We start from the raw sequence: 15,455 nt of genomic DNA, 5'->3' as shown, positions 1-15,455 counted from the left end.
AATTAATTTTAGTCCTTATGCATAGTGTAAAAGATATTTAATCATTTAGGAGTGGGGTTATTTTTAAAGATAACTTTAAACTCATGAACTGTTTCAAATATACAGAAAGTGACACTTGTGTACTGTCCAGCTTAAGAAATAAGCCATTAAAGCGTCATTGGAAGCACTCTGTATCCCTCTCCAATCCCATTTCCTTCTCTCCTTCCAAAGGAATCACTGGCCCTATTGGTGTTTGCTGCTATCATGCATGTTTTTATAGTTTTATTAATTGTGTGTGTATGTATCCCAAACTAAAATAGCTAAATTTGTAACATGGAAATTTACATTACCATATGTAAAATAGATCGCCAACAGGAATTTGCTGTATGGCTAAGAAACTCAAACAGGGGTCTGTATCAACCTAGAGGGGTGGGATGAGGGAGATGGGAGGGAAGTTCAAAAGGGAGGGGGTATATGTATACCTATGGCTGATTCAGGTTGAGGTTTGACAGAAAGCAACAACATTCTGTAAAGCAATTATCCTTTTTTTAAATTTTTTTTTTTTAGCAATTATCCTTTAATAAAAAAATAGATTAAAAAAATAGCTAAATTTGACATGTTTTTACTTGCTCTGTTCACTCAACATTGAGATTTTTTTTTTTTCCATGATGATTGATGAAGCTCTAAGTCATTCATTTTTACTGTTGTATGGTAACTCATTGTAGAGTTAATTCCTCAATGTATTTATCCATTCTCTTTTTGATGGGTATTTAGGTTTCCCACTTTCCCCATACAAAGAATTCAGCAGTTTCCCTATAAGTTGGTATGATGACAGAATCTTTCTGGCCTTTCTTCTAGATCTATCGAGGTGCAAGAGTTGGAGGGTTAAAAGAAACCTCAGTACATTCTCAGTATAAAAGGTCGCCTAATGTCCCAGACGATTTCCCAGACTGCCCTGCTGGGGTTCTCTTTGCTGAAGAGCAAGCGAAACATCTTCTTGAGAAGTACAAGAGGTAAGAAGCTGGCTGCTCGAGTTTTCTGTCTTAAAGGGAAGACACGCTGCCCAGCAGTGTTTTTCCTGGCCTCAGGGACTTCTTGACTGTATCACGTGGAGTTCCTAGACTTGTCAGCATTCCCGAGACATGATTGAAGAAGACATTACTTAGTTAGGAGATGGCCCTATCGCTGGATTTTATTATCCATGCAGGTTACAAACCCTTCTCTTGGTTATTTGATTCAGTGACGATGGTGTACTCCTGAACTGTGGACCTGAGTTCCGGGCGCTTGTTAACAGATTCCCACTACTGAGCCCTGCCCCTCAAAATGGATATTGTATGTTTTTTTTTTTTTGTAATGGTTATAAATGGAGTATATATTTATGAAATTTTGAAGAAAGTATGGAAACATATAAAAATACTTTATAAACTAGTGTATTCCTTTTATCCAGAGATAAGCACTGTTTTTGCATTTTAGTATCTATCTATCTAGACTGTTTTCTTTTTCCATTGAAAGAGTGGCCAGTGAGAGGCTGTATTTCCTTTATACTCTGGAGAGGAAACCCTGGGCACGTGTATTTCCTGCTGAAATCCAGTAGGCTCCTGGAAGCACAGAAACCCTCTTGTTTGTTGTGGCATCTGCTGTGTCCAGCCAGTGCCCAGTGGGCCCGAATACTTGCATCTGTTGAATGAATGGGTGAATAATTGAATGTTGTGTTTCCTTGATTCTGAGCTCCACGGTCGTGCATTCCTGTGCATGTCTGCAGCCACAGAGACGGGCCCTGCCTGACTTTCCAGGTTTGAAGGGTGGACAGATGAGCTGTGGTTTGAATGATGGATGAATAAGTGGACGAGTGAGCGGCAAGAGGTTCCTGGATTCTGGCTCACAGGCCCTTTTGAGGGCAGCCGTCCTGTGCCTCCCATAGTATGCAGGGGCTTCTCTGTGCTTGTTAAATAGTAATTGACAGAAATACTTATTTTTCTAAGTATATAATAAATTTTTTAAAAATTTAATCAATTTTTAAATTACTGGTTTATTTGGCTGCACTAGGTCTTAGCTGCGGCACGCAGGATCTCTGATCTTACTGGCAGAGTGCAGGAACTTTAATTGCAGCATGTGGGATCTAGTTCCCTGACCAGGGATTGAACCTGGGCCCCCTGCGTTGGGAGCATGGAATCTTAGTCACTGGACCACCAGGGAAGTTGGAATTTTTTTTTTTTAAGCATTATATGACATACACTATTTTGAAACCTGCTTTTTTTCATTTAACGGTATGTTATGGAAAATTTTCCCACATCAAAAAAAACGACTCTACACCAAGTGTTAGCAAACTTATCCTGTAAGGGGCCAGATGATAGCTATTTCTGGCTTTCTGGGCCTTGTCTCCATGGGAACTGCTCAGCTCTGCCGGCATGGTGCAAAAGCCACCACAGAGGATGTGTAAACGAGTGGGCCTGGCTGTGTTCCAGGCTCACCCTGTGGATTTCCTATCATTTTCATGAGCCGTAAGATATTAATCTCTTATGTTTTCTCAGCCATTTAAGAGTGTAAATCCATTCCTAGCTCATGGGTCATACCTGGCTTGTGGCAGTGGGCCAGGTTTGTCTGGCGAATCAGTTTACCAATGCAGCGTGGCTATTCTGTGATTTATCAGTGGCCCTTTATGTTCTTTCTGCTTTTTTTGCTCTGTGCTTCTATGAACAGCTTTCCCTATGCGTCTCTACATATTTGTCCAATTTATTCATTTAACACATGTGAATTTAGAACCTGCCATGTGTCGAAAACTTTTCTGGGCCCTGAGGCTACAGCAGCGGTCAGGGTAGGCAAAGTCAGTTCTGCCCTTGTGGAGCTTACTCTTTTTGGAAGTGCATGTTTCCAGGCTGGTGGGAGGGATCCAGGAGAGGTGAGGAGGCTAACTTGCAAGACCAAAGCCCTCAAGCAGGGAAGAGGGGGAGGCATCGGGGCACCAGGGGAAGGGGTGGTGTTCCATAGGATCAGGCTCAGCGCTCTCATTTTAATAGGCTGGAAGCCTGACTCTGAAACGCTACAGATTTAGGTAGGCTAGACTCTGCAGAGAGGTTGGGTAGTAATCTTCTAACCGTGCCTGTCTTCTCAGTGAAAAATAGGCAAGGAAATATCATCTAGGAATAAGGGGGAGAGAGGCTATCAGAGATTTAAGAAGTGAGGAGTTGATGTAAACGGTGTTCTTGGACAGTGGAAGATGGACTCACCGGGAGAAACCTAGGGGATTTGTAAGAAATGTAAGAGCCCACTTGAGTTTTGTGTTAGTAGTGAGACCCTTCAGGACTGTTGCATGCTCTTCCCCAGCCATGTTCTGCCAGTCTGGTGCTGGAGTGGGGAAGGAGGAGGGTTGCATGTAACCAGGATGGGCTTTGCCGGGGGAAGGAGTTGAGGGTATGTGTAAAGGGAGCCTGTGTGAGCTATGGAGGAGGGCACGGCAACCCACTCCAGTGTGCTTGCCTGGAGAATCCCCTGGACAGAGGAGCCTGGTGGGATTGCAAAGAGTCGGACACGACTGAAGCAACTTAGCAGGCAGGCTCTGAATTGTGGAATCTAGGCTTATAAGGAGAGAGATGTGAGGATGGTGGTGGGCAGTGACGAAGTGGGAGAGTAACCATGCGGTAAGTCCCCTACGTGTGAACCTCCAAGTTGCGAACTTTCAAAGATGTGAACGTGGGTTCCATCAGCATCACGTGTGAGTGAAATTGCAGCTTGCCCTCTGTCTCCTATTGTGTTTTCACCATTTGTTATCTCTTTTTTGTAAATTGTCCATCTCTCTTTTTAAAGGTGTTTGGGTGAGGCCAGTACCCTGGGAGAGTTTTTCACCAGGTGCCCCTCTCAGAGGCCAGAGCACGTGTGGTTCCATCTCCAGGATATAGGCTCACACTGAACCCCTGGTCATTTGCATTTGGGGTCTTAGGGTGCAGCACATAGTGAGAAGCAAAGGCAGGAAGGACAGTCTGGGCCTGTCCCCGAGGAGACTGTCAGTCTGAAGACGCAGGCTCTCACAGAGTCCCCCCGCCCAGAAGGGCCCACAGCCAGGCTGCTCTCTACCTCTTGGGGTCATTAGGTACCAGAGCAGACCCTGGTTCCCACTCATCTGTGGTTTTCTGAAGGTTCTCCCTCACTTAGCTGTTGCTGGAAAGGTCAACTGGGGTCATTCATATGGAGGGCAGTTTGGAAATAATCATCAAAATTGCAAGTGCTCATAATACTCGCTGCCTCAGCACTTCCACTCCCGGGACTTGATCCTGTGAACATACTTGTCCTCGTGCAGCATGTTCAAGGTTGTTCATGGCAGCAGCATTTGTAGAAGCAAAAGCTTGAAAATAACCAAAAAGCCCTGCAGGAGATAATGCCCTGTCTGTCTAGATAACTGAAGCCATAATCACCCAGGGGGATGAGCCTCGCGCAGAAGAGTGAGGGTGTCTAGATGTGCTCATAAAACGTGATCTCCTAGATATTTTGTTAAATGAGTAAGGTTAAGCAAAGAGCGCAGGATCTGTTTGCCACCGTTTTTGCAAGATGGGTAAAAACAGAAAGAAATATGCACATTATTTGCTTGTATGTTCATAGAATGTCTGGAGAAGGATATATAAGGAATTGATGATGATAGTGACTCTGTGGAGGACAGTGGGGTTACCAGAGGGTGAGAGAAACTTCACCATCCCCCATCTTGCACCTTGGAAACTTCAAACCCTGTTGAGGGTGCTGGGGCGTCACTGCACGGCTCCAGGAGCACACCTTACCCGCAGTCGTTCAGGCGGGGTGCTCTGTGGAGGGGTGCCCATGGGGCAACTTAGTGGGTGCATTACCTATTACAGTAAAAACCAAACAATAAAAAAAAAAAAGCTCAGCCAGGAGAATTGGTTATTATCATTTTTAAAAAGCCATATTTCTTTGAAAACTTTTTTGTATGTTTGTAATTTATTTATTTATTTTGGGGTTTTGTTGATTAGTTTATTTTTGGGTGCGCCAGGCTTTCTCCAGCTGTGGCGAGTGGTGGCTGCTGCTCGCTGTGGTGTGCGGGCTTCTCACTGAGGTGGCTTCTCTGGTTTCGGAGCACGGGCTCTCGTTATACTCTTCAGTAATCTTCTGGGACTAGGGACCGAACCCATGTCCCCCGCATTGGCAGGTGGCTTCTTAATCACTGGACCACCAGGGAAGTCCCTGCAGGTTTGTTTTTTAAATAGAGATGGAGTTCAGTGGCCACGGTTCTTTTGATTGTTCATCCTAAACCGTTCAAAATTGGTTTTCCTCTTTGATTCCCATTAGACGTCCTCCTGCAAAACGGCCCAACTACGTTAAGCTTGGCACCCTGGCACCTTTTTACTGTCCCTGGGAGCAGTTAACTCGAGACTGGGAGTCAAGAGTCCAGGCTCAAGAGGAACCGTCTGCAGCTTCCTCTCCAAGTGGTGGGGAGAGCAGAGATGGGGTGCCTTGTGTTCCCGGGCCTGGAAGGACTGCTCAGCTGTCTGAGAACCAGGGCACACCCCTGCGTGACTCCAGTGAGCCTGAGGGAGTCATGGACACAGATTGTCCAGCCAGGGTGGAACCCGAGGGGGTGGCCAGCCAGAGCGCCGCCAGCAGCCGCCTTTGCGTTCTTAGGTAAGTGCCCAAGACTTCCAGATGCCTTTTTTGGATTGTCTGTTTTTTGATACTGACCCAGGCTCCAGGGTGTAGAAGTTATCATGGTGCCTTTACACGAAGGCCAAGTGAATTTACAGACCTTCTAGCAGGGAAAGTCAGTGGATCCTCGAGGGCCCAGGGGAAAGCCTAAAATCACACACACTTGATTTGGGGCATGATGTAGCTGAAATGATTTAAAATATCACCTCAGTAGACCTAAACCAAGGCCGTTTACAACCTATTTTATTTAATCTTTGCTCACAAAGCAGTACCCTCACGGTTATGATCTTAAGTAATGAAGAACCCCTACAAGCATCCTTTAAATTGCTGATGAATTAGATTCCTTCTCACTGGTTTTGAATGACCTGCGTTTGTGGCCGATGAGGTGATTCATTCATTCTTTGTGATACTGTTGTAGCACAGAGGGGACTGTGTGCAAGGTGTGCTCGCGGTATTGCTGCAAGCTGTTCGATCTGCTTATCATTTACCCTGTGTTCTGTGCTCTGATTTTAAAAGCATGCCACCCCTTTGCTTTATACTTATTTTTCTATATAATACCTTATAGTTTCATATCGTTCCTTCTGACTTTTCATACAAGTGTCCCTTAGGCTTTCTTTTTCCATCAAAATTATCAGTTACTTTTTAACCCTCCCACTGTGAATACAGCTGTAGATTCCACCCCACCGTCTTATTTTTCTCTGCCTTCAGCTTTAAACCTTTAGTCCTTCAGTCTCAAAATAGTAGACACCTGAAACAGATTGTTACAAAAATGTAAAAATGTGTGGTTTTAATTTTTTGAAAATTGAAGCTTTGATCCTTTTCCCCCGTTAAACAAAAAAGAAAAGCAAATGAACTCTAGCAATGCCCAGTCTCCTGATTGCTTATGTTCTCTATGAACAAAATATCTTCACAAGGCTTGTCTCCCCCTTCATGTAGGAGTAGAAGATTACTGAGGCAGCTGTCAGCCTGGTGCGGGCCCAGGCCTGGGGGTGGTCGGGCGACCCAGCGAGCCAGCAGAGGGCAGCAAGGACTGACCGGAGAGGCCTGCCTGGCCGTGCTGGACGGCTTCCCCAGGGCCCTGGTGTGGGTCAGGCTGGCCCTGCTGGGGAAGGGCAGCCCCAGCCCACACACCCTGATCTGTGTCCCGGACAAGGAGGATCTCCTGCAGCTCGGCCACGATCGGCTGTACTGTGGGCCCCAGGAGCCCAAGCATAGCGACCCATTCAAGAGCCAGATCCGGGAACAGAAGGAGAAGAAGAAGCTGAAGAAGAGGCCGAACCGAGGGTGTGCCGCGTCTGAGGGCCTGGCAGAGGGGGACCCTGCGGCCAGGCCCCAGCCCCTGACCCTGGGCTTGTGGTCAGGCCCCCTCCCGGTTGTGACTTCTCACTGCTCCAGAGCTCTCCTTGGCTTTGTCACCCAGGGAGATTTTTCCATGGCCGTCGGCTGTGGGGAAGCCCTGGGGTTTGTTAGCCTGACGGGCTTGCTGGACATGCTGTCCAGGCAGCCAGGGCTGGAGAGGGGCCTCGTGTTGCTGAGGCCGCCTGCCTCCCTGCAGTATCGGTTTGCGAGAATCACAATTGAGGTGTGAACGTGGGTTCACATCACGGCACAGAGAAGACCTGTGTTTGCCAAGTCTCACAGCCAACCAGAGAGTTGTTCCCCTCCCCCTGCCCGGCCTTCTGTTTCAAGACATCACGCGAAATTCCTTGGAAACGAGAATAAAGAAACTTACGTATTTATGCAAATGGGTAAAATGTTTACATCATTCCAGTAATCTCATTGATTTCCATCTTTCCCCATCCTCGCTGTGATACTTTAAAATCATTTGACATGTAGAGCCAAAAGCTTTTGTATTTTGCTTTCTCGGCCTGTGTAATTCTTGCGGAAAATAATTAGAAACTCTGGTTGTCTTCTTGCATCCTTTTTTCTTTTTTTTGATCAGAAACCAAGGGCTGTCAAGTCTATTTGAAAATTCTTGTAGTCATGTGATAAGCGATGATGACAGTTATTTAATGATTTGATTGTTACCAAGGAGGAAAAGAGGGCTTCCTGGGTAGCTCACATGGTGAAGACTCTGCCTGCAATGCGGGAGACCTGAATTCCATCCCTGGGTGGGGAAGATCCCCTGGAGGAGGGGAGGAGGAGCCGCTCACTCCAGTGTTCTTTCTTGGAGAATCCAATGGACAGAGGAGCCAGGCGGGCTACAGTCCGTGGGGTTGTAAGAGTTGGACACGACTGAGCGACTTTCATTTTCAAAGAGGAGACTAGAAATGTCTGGTCTCTGTACTTGACTGGTGGGTCCCCCGTGGACCACATTCAGTTCTGTGCTGTAATCAGCATTCCCGCCTCTTCACACCATAAAGAAGGACATCGTGGAAAATGTATTGTTGCTTCGGCAGTTTGGTTTACGGCAAAAGTGTTGAGATGGAATTAGAGTGGGGATCTATGGTTTCGTGACCCTTCATCTTCTGTGTTGTTGACCAGCACATGTTTCCAGGAGTTACTTAATTTTCCTGTGCTTTTTGTTTTTGCAAAGACTGTTTCAAAGCCATAGAGGAGCATTTCTCAAAACATGTTCTATGAAATATATGACCTAAGAAAAAGAGTCCAACGACTGGGTGGTTTTGGAAACTCTGGGTTAAATACAGTTAAGCACTTCTTTTAAAGGAATTCTACAACCTTCCATATGATAGGTACATTGTGATTCTCTAAGAAGTGGATAATAGTTTATCCAGTTCAGTTCAGTTCAGTCGCTCAGTCATGTCTGACTCTTTGTGACCCCATGAATTGCAGCACACCAGGCCTCCTTGTCCATCACCAACTCCCGGAGTTTACTCAAACTCATGCCCATCGAGTCGGTGATACCATCCAGCCATCTCATCCTCTGTCGTCCCCTTCTCCTCCTGCCCCCAATCCCTCCCAGCATCCAGGGTCTTTTCCAATGAGTCAACTCTTCGCATGAGGTGGCCAAAGTACTGGAGTTTCAGCTTCAGCATCAGTCCTTCCAATGAACACCCAGGACTGATCTCCTTTAGGATGGACTGGTTGGATCTCCTTGCAGTCCAAGGGACTCTCAGTTCAAAAGCATCAATTTTTCAGAGCTCAGCTTTCTTCACAGTCCAACTGTCACATCATACGTGACCACTGGAAAAACCATAGCCTTGACCAGACAGACCTTTGTTGGCAAAGTAATGTCTCTGCTTTTTAATATGCTATCTAGGTTTGTCATAACTTTCCATAGTATCTTCTAATTCCAGAACTTAAGTGAGATTATTATTAATTTTTATTTAAATGTACACTTTTTTTTTTTAACTGGTAAAATTTTTTGACTGTGCCACCATCATACAAGATCTTAGTTCCCCTACCAGGGATTGAACCTATGTCCTGGGAAGCCCAGAGAGTTAACCACTGGACTTGTAGGGAATTTCCTACAGTTAGGTGTTATTAACATAAGTGCCTTATGTTTTTGCAGTAGTGTTTGGCAGTGACTGTCTTTGGGAGTGATGCGTTGGGGAGAGAGTCAGCATTACTGTAGCCGATGATGAAACAGATGTCGTTTCCCCTCTCACCCTGCCTCTGAATGTATTTGTGTCCCATCCAAACGAGACTGGAAAAAACAGTATAGCTTAGTGGTGGCTGCAAGCAGAATACATTAAAATGTCGCCAGATACTCGGTTATTAGTATTTCTTGAGCTGTTCCTCATTTGTTTTCTAGGCTCCAAGCCACTTCATCTGTGGCTTCGCTTGCTTGATGTCTAAGCGAGCTGTGTCACCGAGTCTCACTCTACAGTCTCACCCACCTCTCGTGGGCCCTGCTGCCCTGCCCTCATCACAAGGGACAATTAATTGCTCTGCTTGGTGGTGGCAAAGAACTATGCGCTGAAAGGATAGACTAGCATTTCCCAAAATATATTCCTGGGAGCACTGGTCCCTGGAGATGTTTCCTGGGGAAAAAGTGTTTCATGGCTACATAAATTTAGGGAAAGATATGCTGTGGGGGCTTTCCAGGTGACACCACTGGTAAAGGGTCTGCCTCCCAATACAGAGGCTTAAGAGACTCTGTTCGATCCTGGGTTGGAAAGATCCCTTGGAGGAGGGCATGGCAACCCACTCCAGTATTCTTGCCTGAAAAGTCCTATGGGCCAAAGAGCCTGGAGTGCTGCAGTCCACGGGGTCGCAAAGAGTTAGACACGACTGAGTGACTAAGCATGCATGTTCACTTCTAAGCTTTGAGATGTGTGTCCGTAGTTTTCCTTTAAGGAAAGCATCGTCAGCAACATATAATACATAAAAACCCATGCAGTGTGTGTGCCCCTTAAGTGTATGTTGCCATTTCCTTACCTTGTTGTGTTTGACTCTTTGCGACCCCACGGGCTGCAGCACTCCAGGCTTCCCTTGTCTTTCACCATCTCCCGGAGTTTGCTCAAACTCAGGTCCATTGAGCCAGTAATGCCATCCAAACCTTGCCTGGAACACAATCATGGGTTGGGCCCAAGCCTCAGCATTTCTTAGGAGTTCCCAGGCCATTTTGATATGGGACTTGGGTTGAGCCTTCTGCTTCAGGGAGTCTGGAGCCCCTGCTCTTTGAGAAAGCAACGGGTCTGTGGGCTGGGTAACCGGGCTGTGGAAACGGGGCACACCTAAAACCCAGTTCCCTTACCAAGCGTATGGTTAACCTCTCCCTGACTTTGTTCCCTTGCTCGTCTCTTCTGACTTCAGTCCCTTTCTCTTTCTTTTTTTGGCTACACTGGGTCTTTCATTCAGTATATAGGAATGTAGGATCTTCTCAGCCCAGGGACCGAACCCTTGTCCCCTGCATTGGAAGGCGGATTCTTAAACACTGGGCCACCAGAGAAGTCCCCTCAATCCCTTTCTTGACCCTTCTGACCTCAGTCCTGAACACTAAGCAACTGGTCAGATGACTGAGGTTGTTATGACTATAACTGCTGCGTTGATAACATAATGGATAACATCATTAACATACAAACTCTCAGGCTGTGTCTCCCGGGTCAAGATGAGCTCACAGGCCCTCTAGCCCTGGGCCACCTGGTTAGAGAATGTAAACCAGAAACATCCTGAGCCCTGAGACTGCAGTTGAGAAATGTCGCAGGACATGACTAATCCCAGCCTCTTTGTTCTTCCCCTTTGAAAACAGCCCTAACTCAGAGCCCGCGTGGGAGTGGGTCTAAGGCTTGACTTCCACCCCCTGGCTTGTCTGCCCTGCAAATAAGACTCTTACTTTGCAGCAAACTCCCACCGCCCCAGAGTTCAGCTTTCTGGGCCTCCCACATACCAGCCTTTGCCGAGTTAACCAAACCTTACAACTCTGGAGGCTGTAGCTGGCCCAGCGCACAGGTCCGTCTGCATGTGAAACAACCAGGTGGGAGCTGAAACCGAGCAGAGTGGGGAGGCCTGGGGGCCCAGAGAGGGGGCTTCTGCCTGGGGAGGAGGCTTCCTCTCAGGGAAGAAAACAGCCTGCTTGCTTGTATCAATATAACCTTCACTTGGGGGACTTCCCTGGGAGCTGGTAAAAAAAATCTGGTAAAAAATCTGCCTGCAGTGCAGGAAACCCCAGTTCAAATCCTGGGTTGGGAAGATCTCCTGGAGAAGGGATAGGCTACCTACTCCAATATTCTTGGGCTTCCCCAGTGGCTCAGCTGGTAAGGAATCTGCCTGTAACGCGGAAGACCTGGGTTTGATCCCTGGGTCGGGATGATCCCCTGGAGATGGGAATAGCTACCCACCCTAGTATTCTGGCCTGGAGAATTCCATGGACAGGGGAGCCTGGCAGGCTAAGACTTGCAAAGAGTCCAACACGACTGAGTGACTTTCACTACCTGGGGGTCATTTTTCTTTGTTTTTTTCTTGGGAAGGTCAGGTCAGCTGTCCTCAGCCTTGGCTGAGCATTGAAATCACCCAGGGGCTTTCGAAATCCTGGTGCCCAGACCCACCAGCAGGCCTGCCAACTTCCCGAGTCGGGGGTGCGTTCTGACTTTGGGATTCTCAGAAGCTCCAGGTGACTTGCAGCCAGGGTTGAGACCCGTGCTCTAGACTTTAATGGGAGGTTCAGTGCAATTATCCCAGGACGCAGAAGCTTATCAGCTTGTCACTCAGGGTCAGAGCAGATACAGGTAGGCTGTCTTGAGCGGGGTATGCCCTTGTCCCTGATGTCCCTGGAAGGTGTCCTGCTGCACTGGAGCGAATGGCCAAGTTCACATGGTGGCGTTTCCTTTCTTCTTTTATTTTTTGGGTCTCCGATGAGGTGCACAGACTTCTCTTGTTGAGGCAAGGGGGCTTAGCTGACTCGGAGCATAAATCTTAAGTCCCTGACCAGGGATCTAACCGTGATCAAACTGGACCACCAGGGAAGTCCTTTTTTAAGAATTAAGATTCAACCAGGTACTGTTCTGGAAGAACCCACCCTCACCACCTGTGTGCTTAGGCGGAGGGAAGCGTTTATACACGGGCACCACGCCTGGGTCCTCTCCCCAGCCTCGTCGCACCCCACTTCGTCCTCCTGACTTCACACTGAATACACTGACCTTAGGATCCTTGAGGATCCGGGCTTGCGGCGCCACCAGGCATGCGCTGCGCTTTGTCTCCTTGGGATGTTCTCACCCCTCCCCCACGCTCCCAGAACCCCGAACCCGCTCATCCCATCCCGCCAAGCTCGAGCGAATGTTTCTCAGGGAGGCCTCCTCCTGCCTGGGTGATCTTCTATCACGCAATGGATTTATTTTCCGATGACATCGCAATGTACAACGATGCATTTTGCTGTTTACTCGTTTGCGGTCTATGCCATTAGCCTGTGAGCCTCATGAAGGGGAGCCCACATCTTCTTCGCTAACTGTTGCACCTCAGATTCTAGCACAGTCTCTCATCCACATCTTGTATTTAATGTATTTTTATTGAATTGATGCCTGAATCAAAGAGGGTTCAGTTACAATAAATTTCATCTCCGGTGTATGTTGTAGTGAAAGAAAGAGCCACTAGGTGGTGCCAAGACCTCAGGAGAAAAAAGTCTGCTCTGGGAAAACACATCTAAATCACAATTCAGTCGTGTGCGTGCGTGCGTGCGTGTGTGTGTGTGTGTGTGTGTGTGTGTGTGGTGTGTGTTGTTGGACTGGGGGAGTTTATGAAGTGGAAGATCAATTAGTATTCCCTCATTTGGGACAGACCCCCTATTCCCAAGATCCTAGTTTGAAAAGCTTCCGTGCTTTTGAAAGCGGGGACTAGAGACTGAACGGGGCTTCCCTGGTGGCTCAGCTGGCAAAGAATCCGCGTGCAATGCAGGAGACCCCGGTTCAATTCCTGGGTCGGGAAGATCCCCTGGAGAAGGGATAGGCTACCCACTCCAGTATTCTTGGCCTTCCCTGGTAGCTCAGATGGTAGAGAATCCACTCGCAATGCGGGAGACCTGGGTTCCATCCCTGGGTTGGGAAGATCCCCTGGAGAAGGGAAAGGCTGCCCACTCCAGTATTCTTCCCTGGAGAATCCCCATGGACAGAGGAGTGTGGCAGGCTGTAGTCCGTAGGGTCACAGAGAGTCGGACACAACTACGCGACTAAGCACAACACAGCACAGAGAAGAAACAACTTTAAAGTCTCTCATCTACAAAATAAGTCCCACCCATATTATCCCCAGCAGGTTTGTCTGCTACCGTGAGCTGAATGCCTCCAACGACCGGGAGCTCATTACTTCACCCGGAGGTGCCATCTCTGCATTGGCCACATGTGGTGGACTGCCCCCCCTAAGCCCTCATTTCAGCCTGTCTTCCCTCCGCTTTGCTTCTGTCACCTAACACTGGGAGTATGTATGTTATCTGCTCAGTCGTGTCCAACTCTTTGTGATCCCATGGACTGTAGCCCTCCAGGCTCCTCTGTCCATGCAATTCTCTAGGCAAGAATACTGGAGTGGGTAGCCATTTCCTTCTCCAGGGGATAAACTCCCGATCCAAGGATTGAACCTGGGTCTCCTGCACTGCAGGCAGATTCTTTACCATCTGAGCCGCCAAGGAAGCCAGCCCTTAATTTTTAGGAAGTCAGCTATTACCCTTTTTGCTTTCTCTTCTCCAGGCTAAACTAGCCTCATTTCTTTCAGCTTTCTTGCTCTTGTTCGCCATATCTCACAGAGGACTTTATTTTTTGAATAAGACATAGTTTGTTCTCAGAACACCCCTGCACAGCTGCATGAGCCTCAGGCAGGGGTGCTGGCTTCAGAGAGCACCTCGAACGTTCTGGATCACTCTGGGCCCTCTCTGAAGCCTCCAGCCTTCTACTCCCTTGCCCTGCAGGATTTAGTTGCTACTGCGGGAGGCGTGTGTGAGTGTGGTTTCCCTCAAAAGCATAGCCTGGATGGCTTCCATGCAGGTAGTTTATTTTAGGAAGTGACCTAAGGGAACAGGAACACAGAGATGGGGGGCGGGGAAGGAGTGAGAGCCGATGGAAGCTTGAATTGTTCAGCTGGTCACACGGTGGAGGGGGGCCAAGTGAGGGTGCCCTGCCCTGCCCGCGGGAGGCCCAGGAGAGGGCAATTTCTTTACCAGCTCTCATTCCTCCTGGGCAGGGAGTCTTCATTTGCTTGCGCCTCCAGGTTTGCACAAGGGCTAGAAGGGCCAAGTGTGTGGGCATTCCAGGAAGGCCAGCGTGAGGCCGGGAGGCAGAAGAGGTGCAGAGAAGTCAGGGCGGCAACGAGTGCTGAACAGAAGCTGAACCCAGGGGTAGAGCCCTCGGGACAGGGGACTCACTTGTGCCACTTTTGAGAAGCCCAGGTGTGTGTGTGTGTGCGCGTGTGTGTGTGTGTATGTGCGCGCATGCATGCTTGTATGGGGGGCAGGTGGGTGCTGGATGAGCTTTCTGGAATAAGTGAAGCTGATCTTGCCAAGCTTGCAGTCCAGCCCTGCCAGCTCTCAGCCGTTGGGAAGGGTGTCCCTGCAAAGAGCCTTTCTCCTTTCTTGAGCCCTGCCTGGTGCAGGTCTGAATATTCTCCATTGTATGCCTGCAACCATCATTGGGCAACAAGTCCCAAGACTGTTGTCTGGTAAGAAAATCTCCCAGCGGAGGTGTTCTGCTGGCTCAAGGGCCATTCTCCCGTCATTTTTGCCCAGTGAACTTCCAGCCTCCCTCTGGTTCCTCCCTACCCACTTCATTTTTTCCCTCCTCACTCAGTGGTTCCCCGCTCAGCCTCCCCCCACGCCTGCAGCTCAGTTTAGCTGGGACACAGAAGAGGGCCAAAGTAGGTGGTTAAATAGTTCATCCCACTAGGGAATGGTAAGTAGACAACCAAATATGGGAGACCCTATAAGTGAATGATCACTCAAGAAAGCAGGCTTGCTTAGCAATGAAACCAAGCAGACTTGTTTAGCAACAAAACATGCAACAGAAGCATGAAACAGGCACCAAAACAACAAAACAACGGTAAAATGAGACCCACGTCCTGCCCAGCGAGATCAGTAAGCCCAGGATTCCTACGACAAGCTCCTCCGTGCACACGAAGAAAGAGAATACAAGGAAAGTTGCATTACACTGAAGTGAAAGTTGCTCAGTCGTGTCCAACTCTTTGTGACCCCACAGACTATACAGTCCATGGACTTTTCCAGGCCAGAATACTGGAGTGGGTAGCCTTTCCCTTCTCCAGGGGATCTTCCCAACCCAGGGATGAAACCCAGGTCTCCTGCATTGCAGACAGATTCTTTACCAGCTGAGCCACAAGGGAAGCCCAAGAATACTGGAGTGGGTAGCCGATCCCTTTTCCAGCGGATCTTCCCCACCCAGGAACCAGGGTCTCCTGCACTGCAGGCGGATTCGTTACCAACTGAGCTCTGAGGGAAG

General features: G+C 48.3%; 1 protein-coding gene across 1 annotated transcript in view; it reads left to right on the top strand.

The window, feature by feature from the left end:
- POP1 (POP1 homolog, ribonuclease P/MRP subunit) overlaps positions 1–7,547 on the top strand; it is a 33,056-nt gene extending 25,509 nt beyond the window's left edge. The window contains exons 14-16 of the mRNA XM_061123691.1: positions 838–992; positions 5,272–5,604; positions 6,562–7,547. Of these exons, the coding sequence (XP_060979674.1) occupies positions 838–992; positions 5,272–5,604; positions 6,562–7,213 (1,140 nt within the window). The 3' untranslated portion in view covers positions 7,214–7,547. The remainder of the gene's footprint in view (positions 1–837; positions 993–5,271; positions 5,605–6,561) is intronic.
- Positions 7,548–15,455: the final 7,908 nt, after the last annotated feature.

Source organism: Dama dama, chromosome 21 (genome assembly GCF_033118175.1).
Source record: "Dama dama isolate Ldn47 chromosome 21, ASM3311817v1, whole genome shotgun sequence".
Lineage (NCBI taxonomy): Eukaryota > Metazoa > Chordata > Mammalia > Artiodactyla > Cervidae > Dama > Dama dama.
Note: the sequence above shows the minus strand (reverse complement) of the source record. Positions and strands in the feature narration are given on the sequence as shown.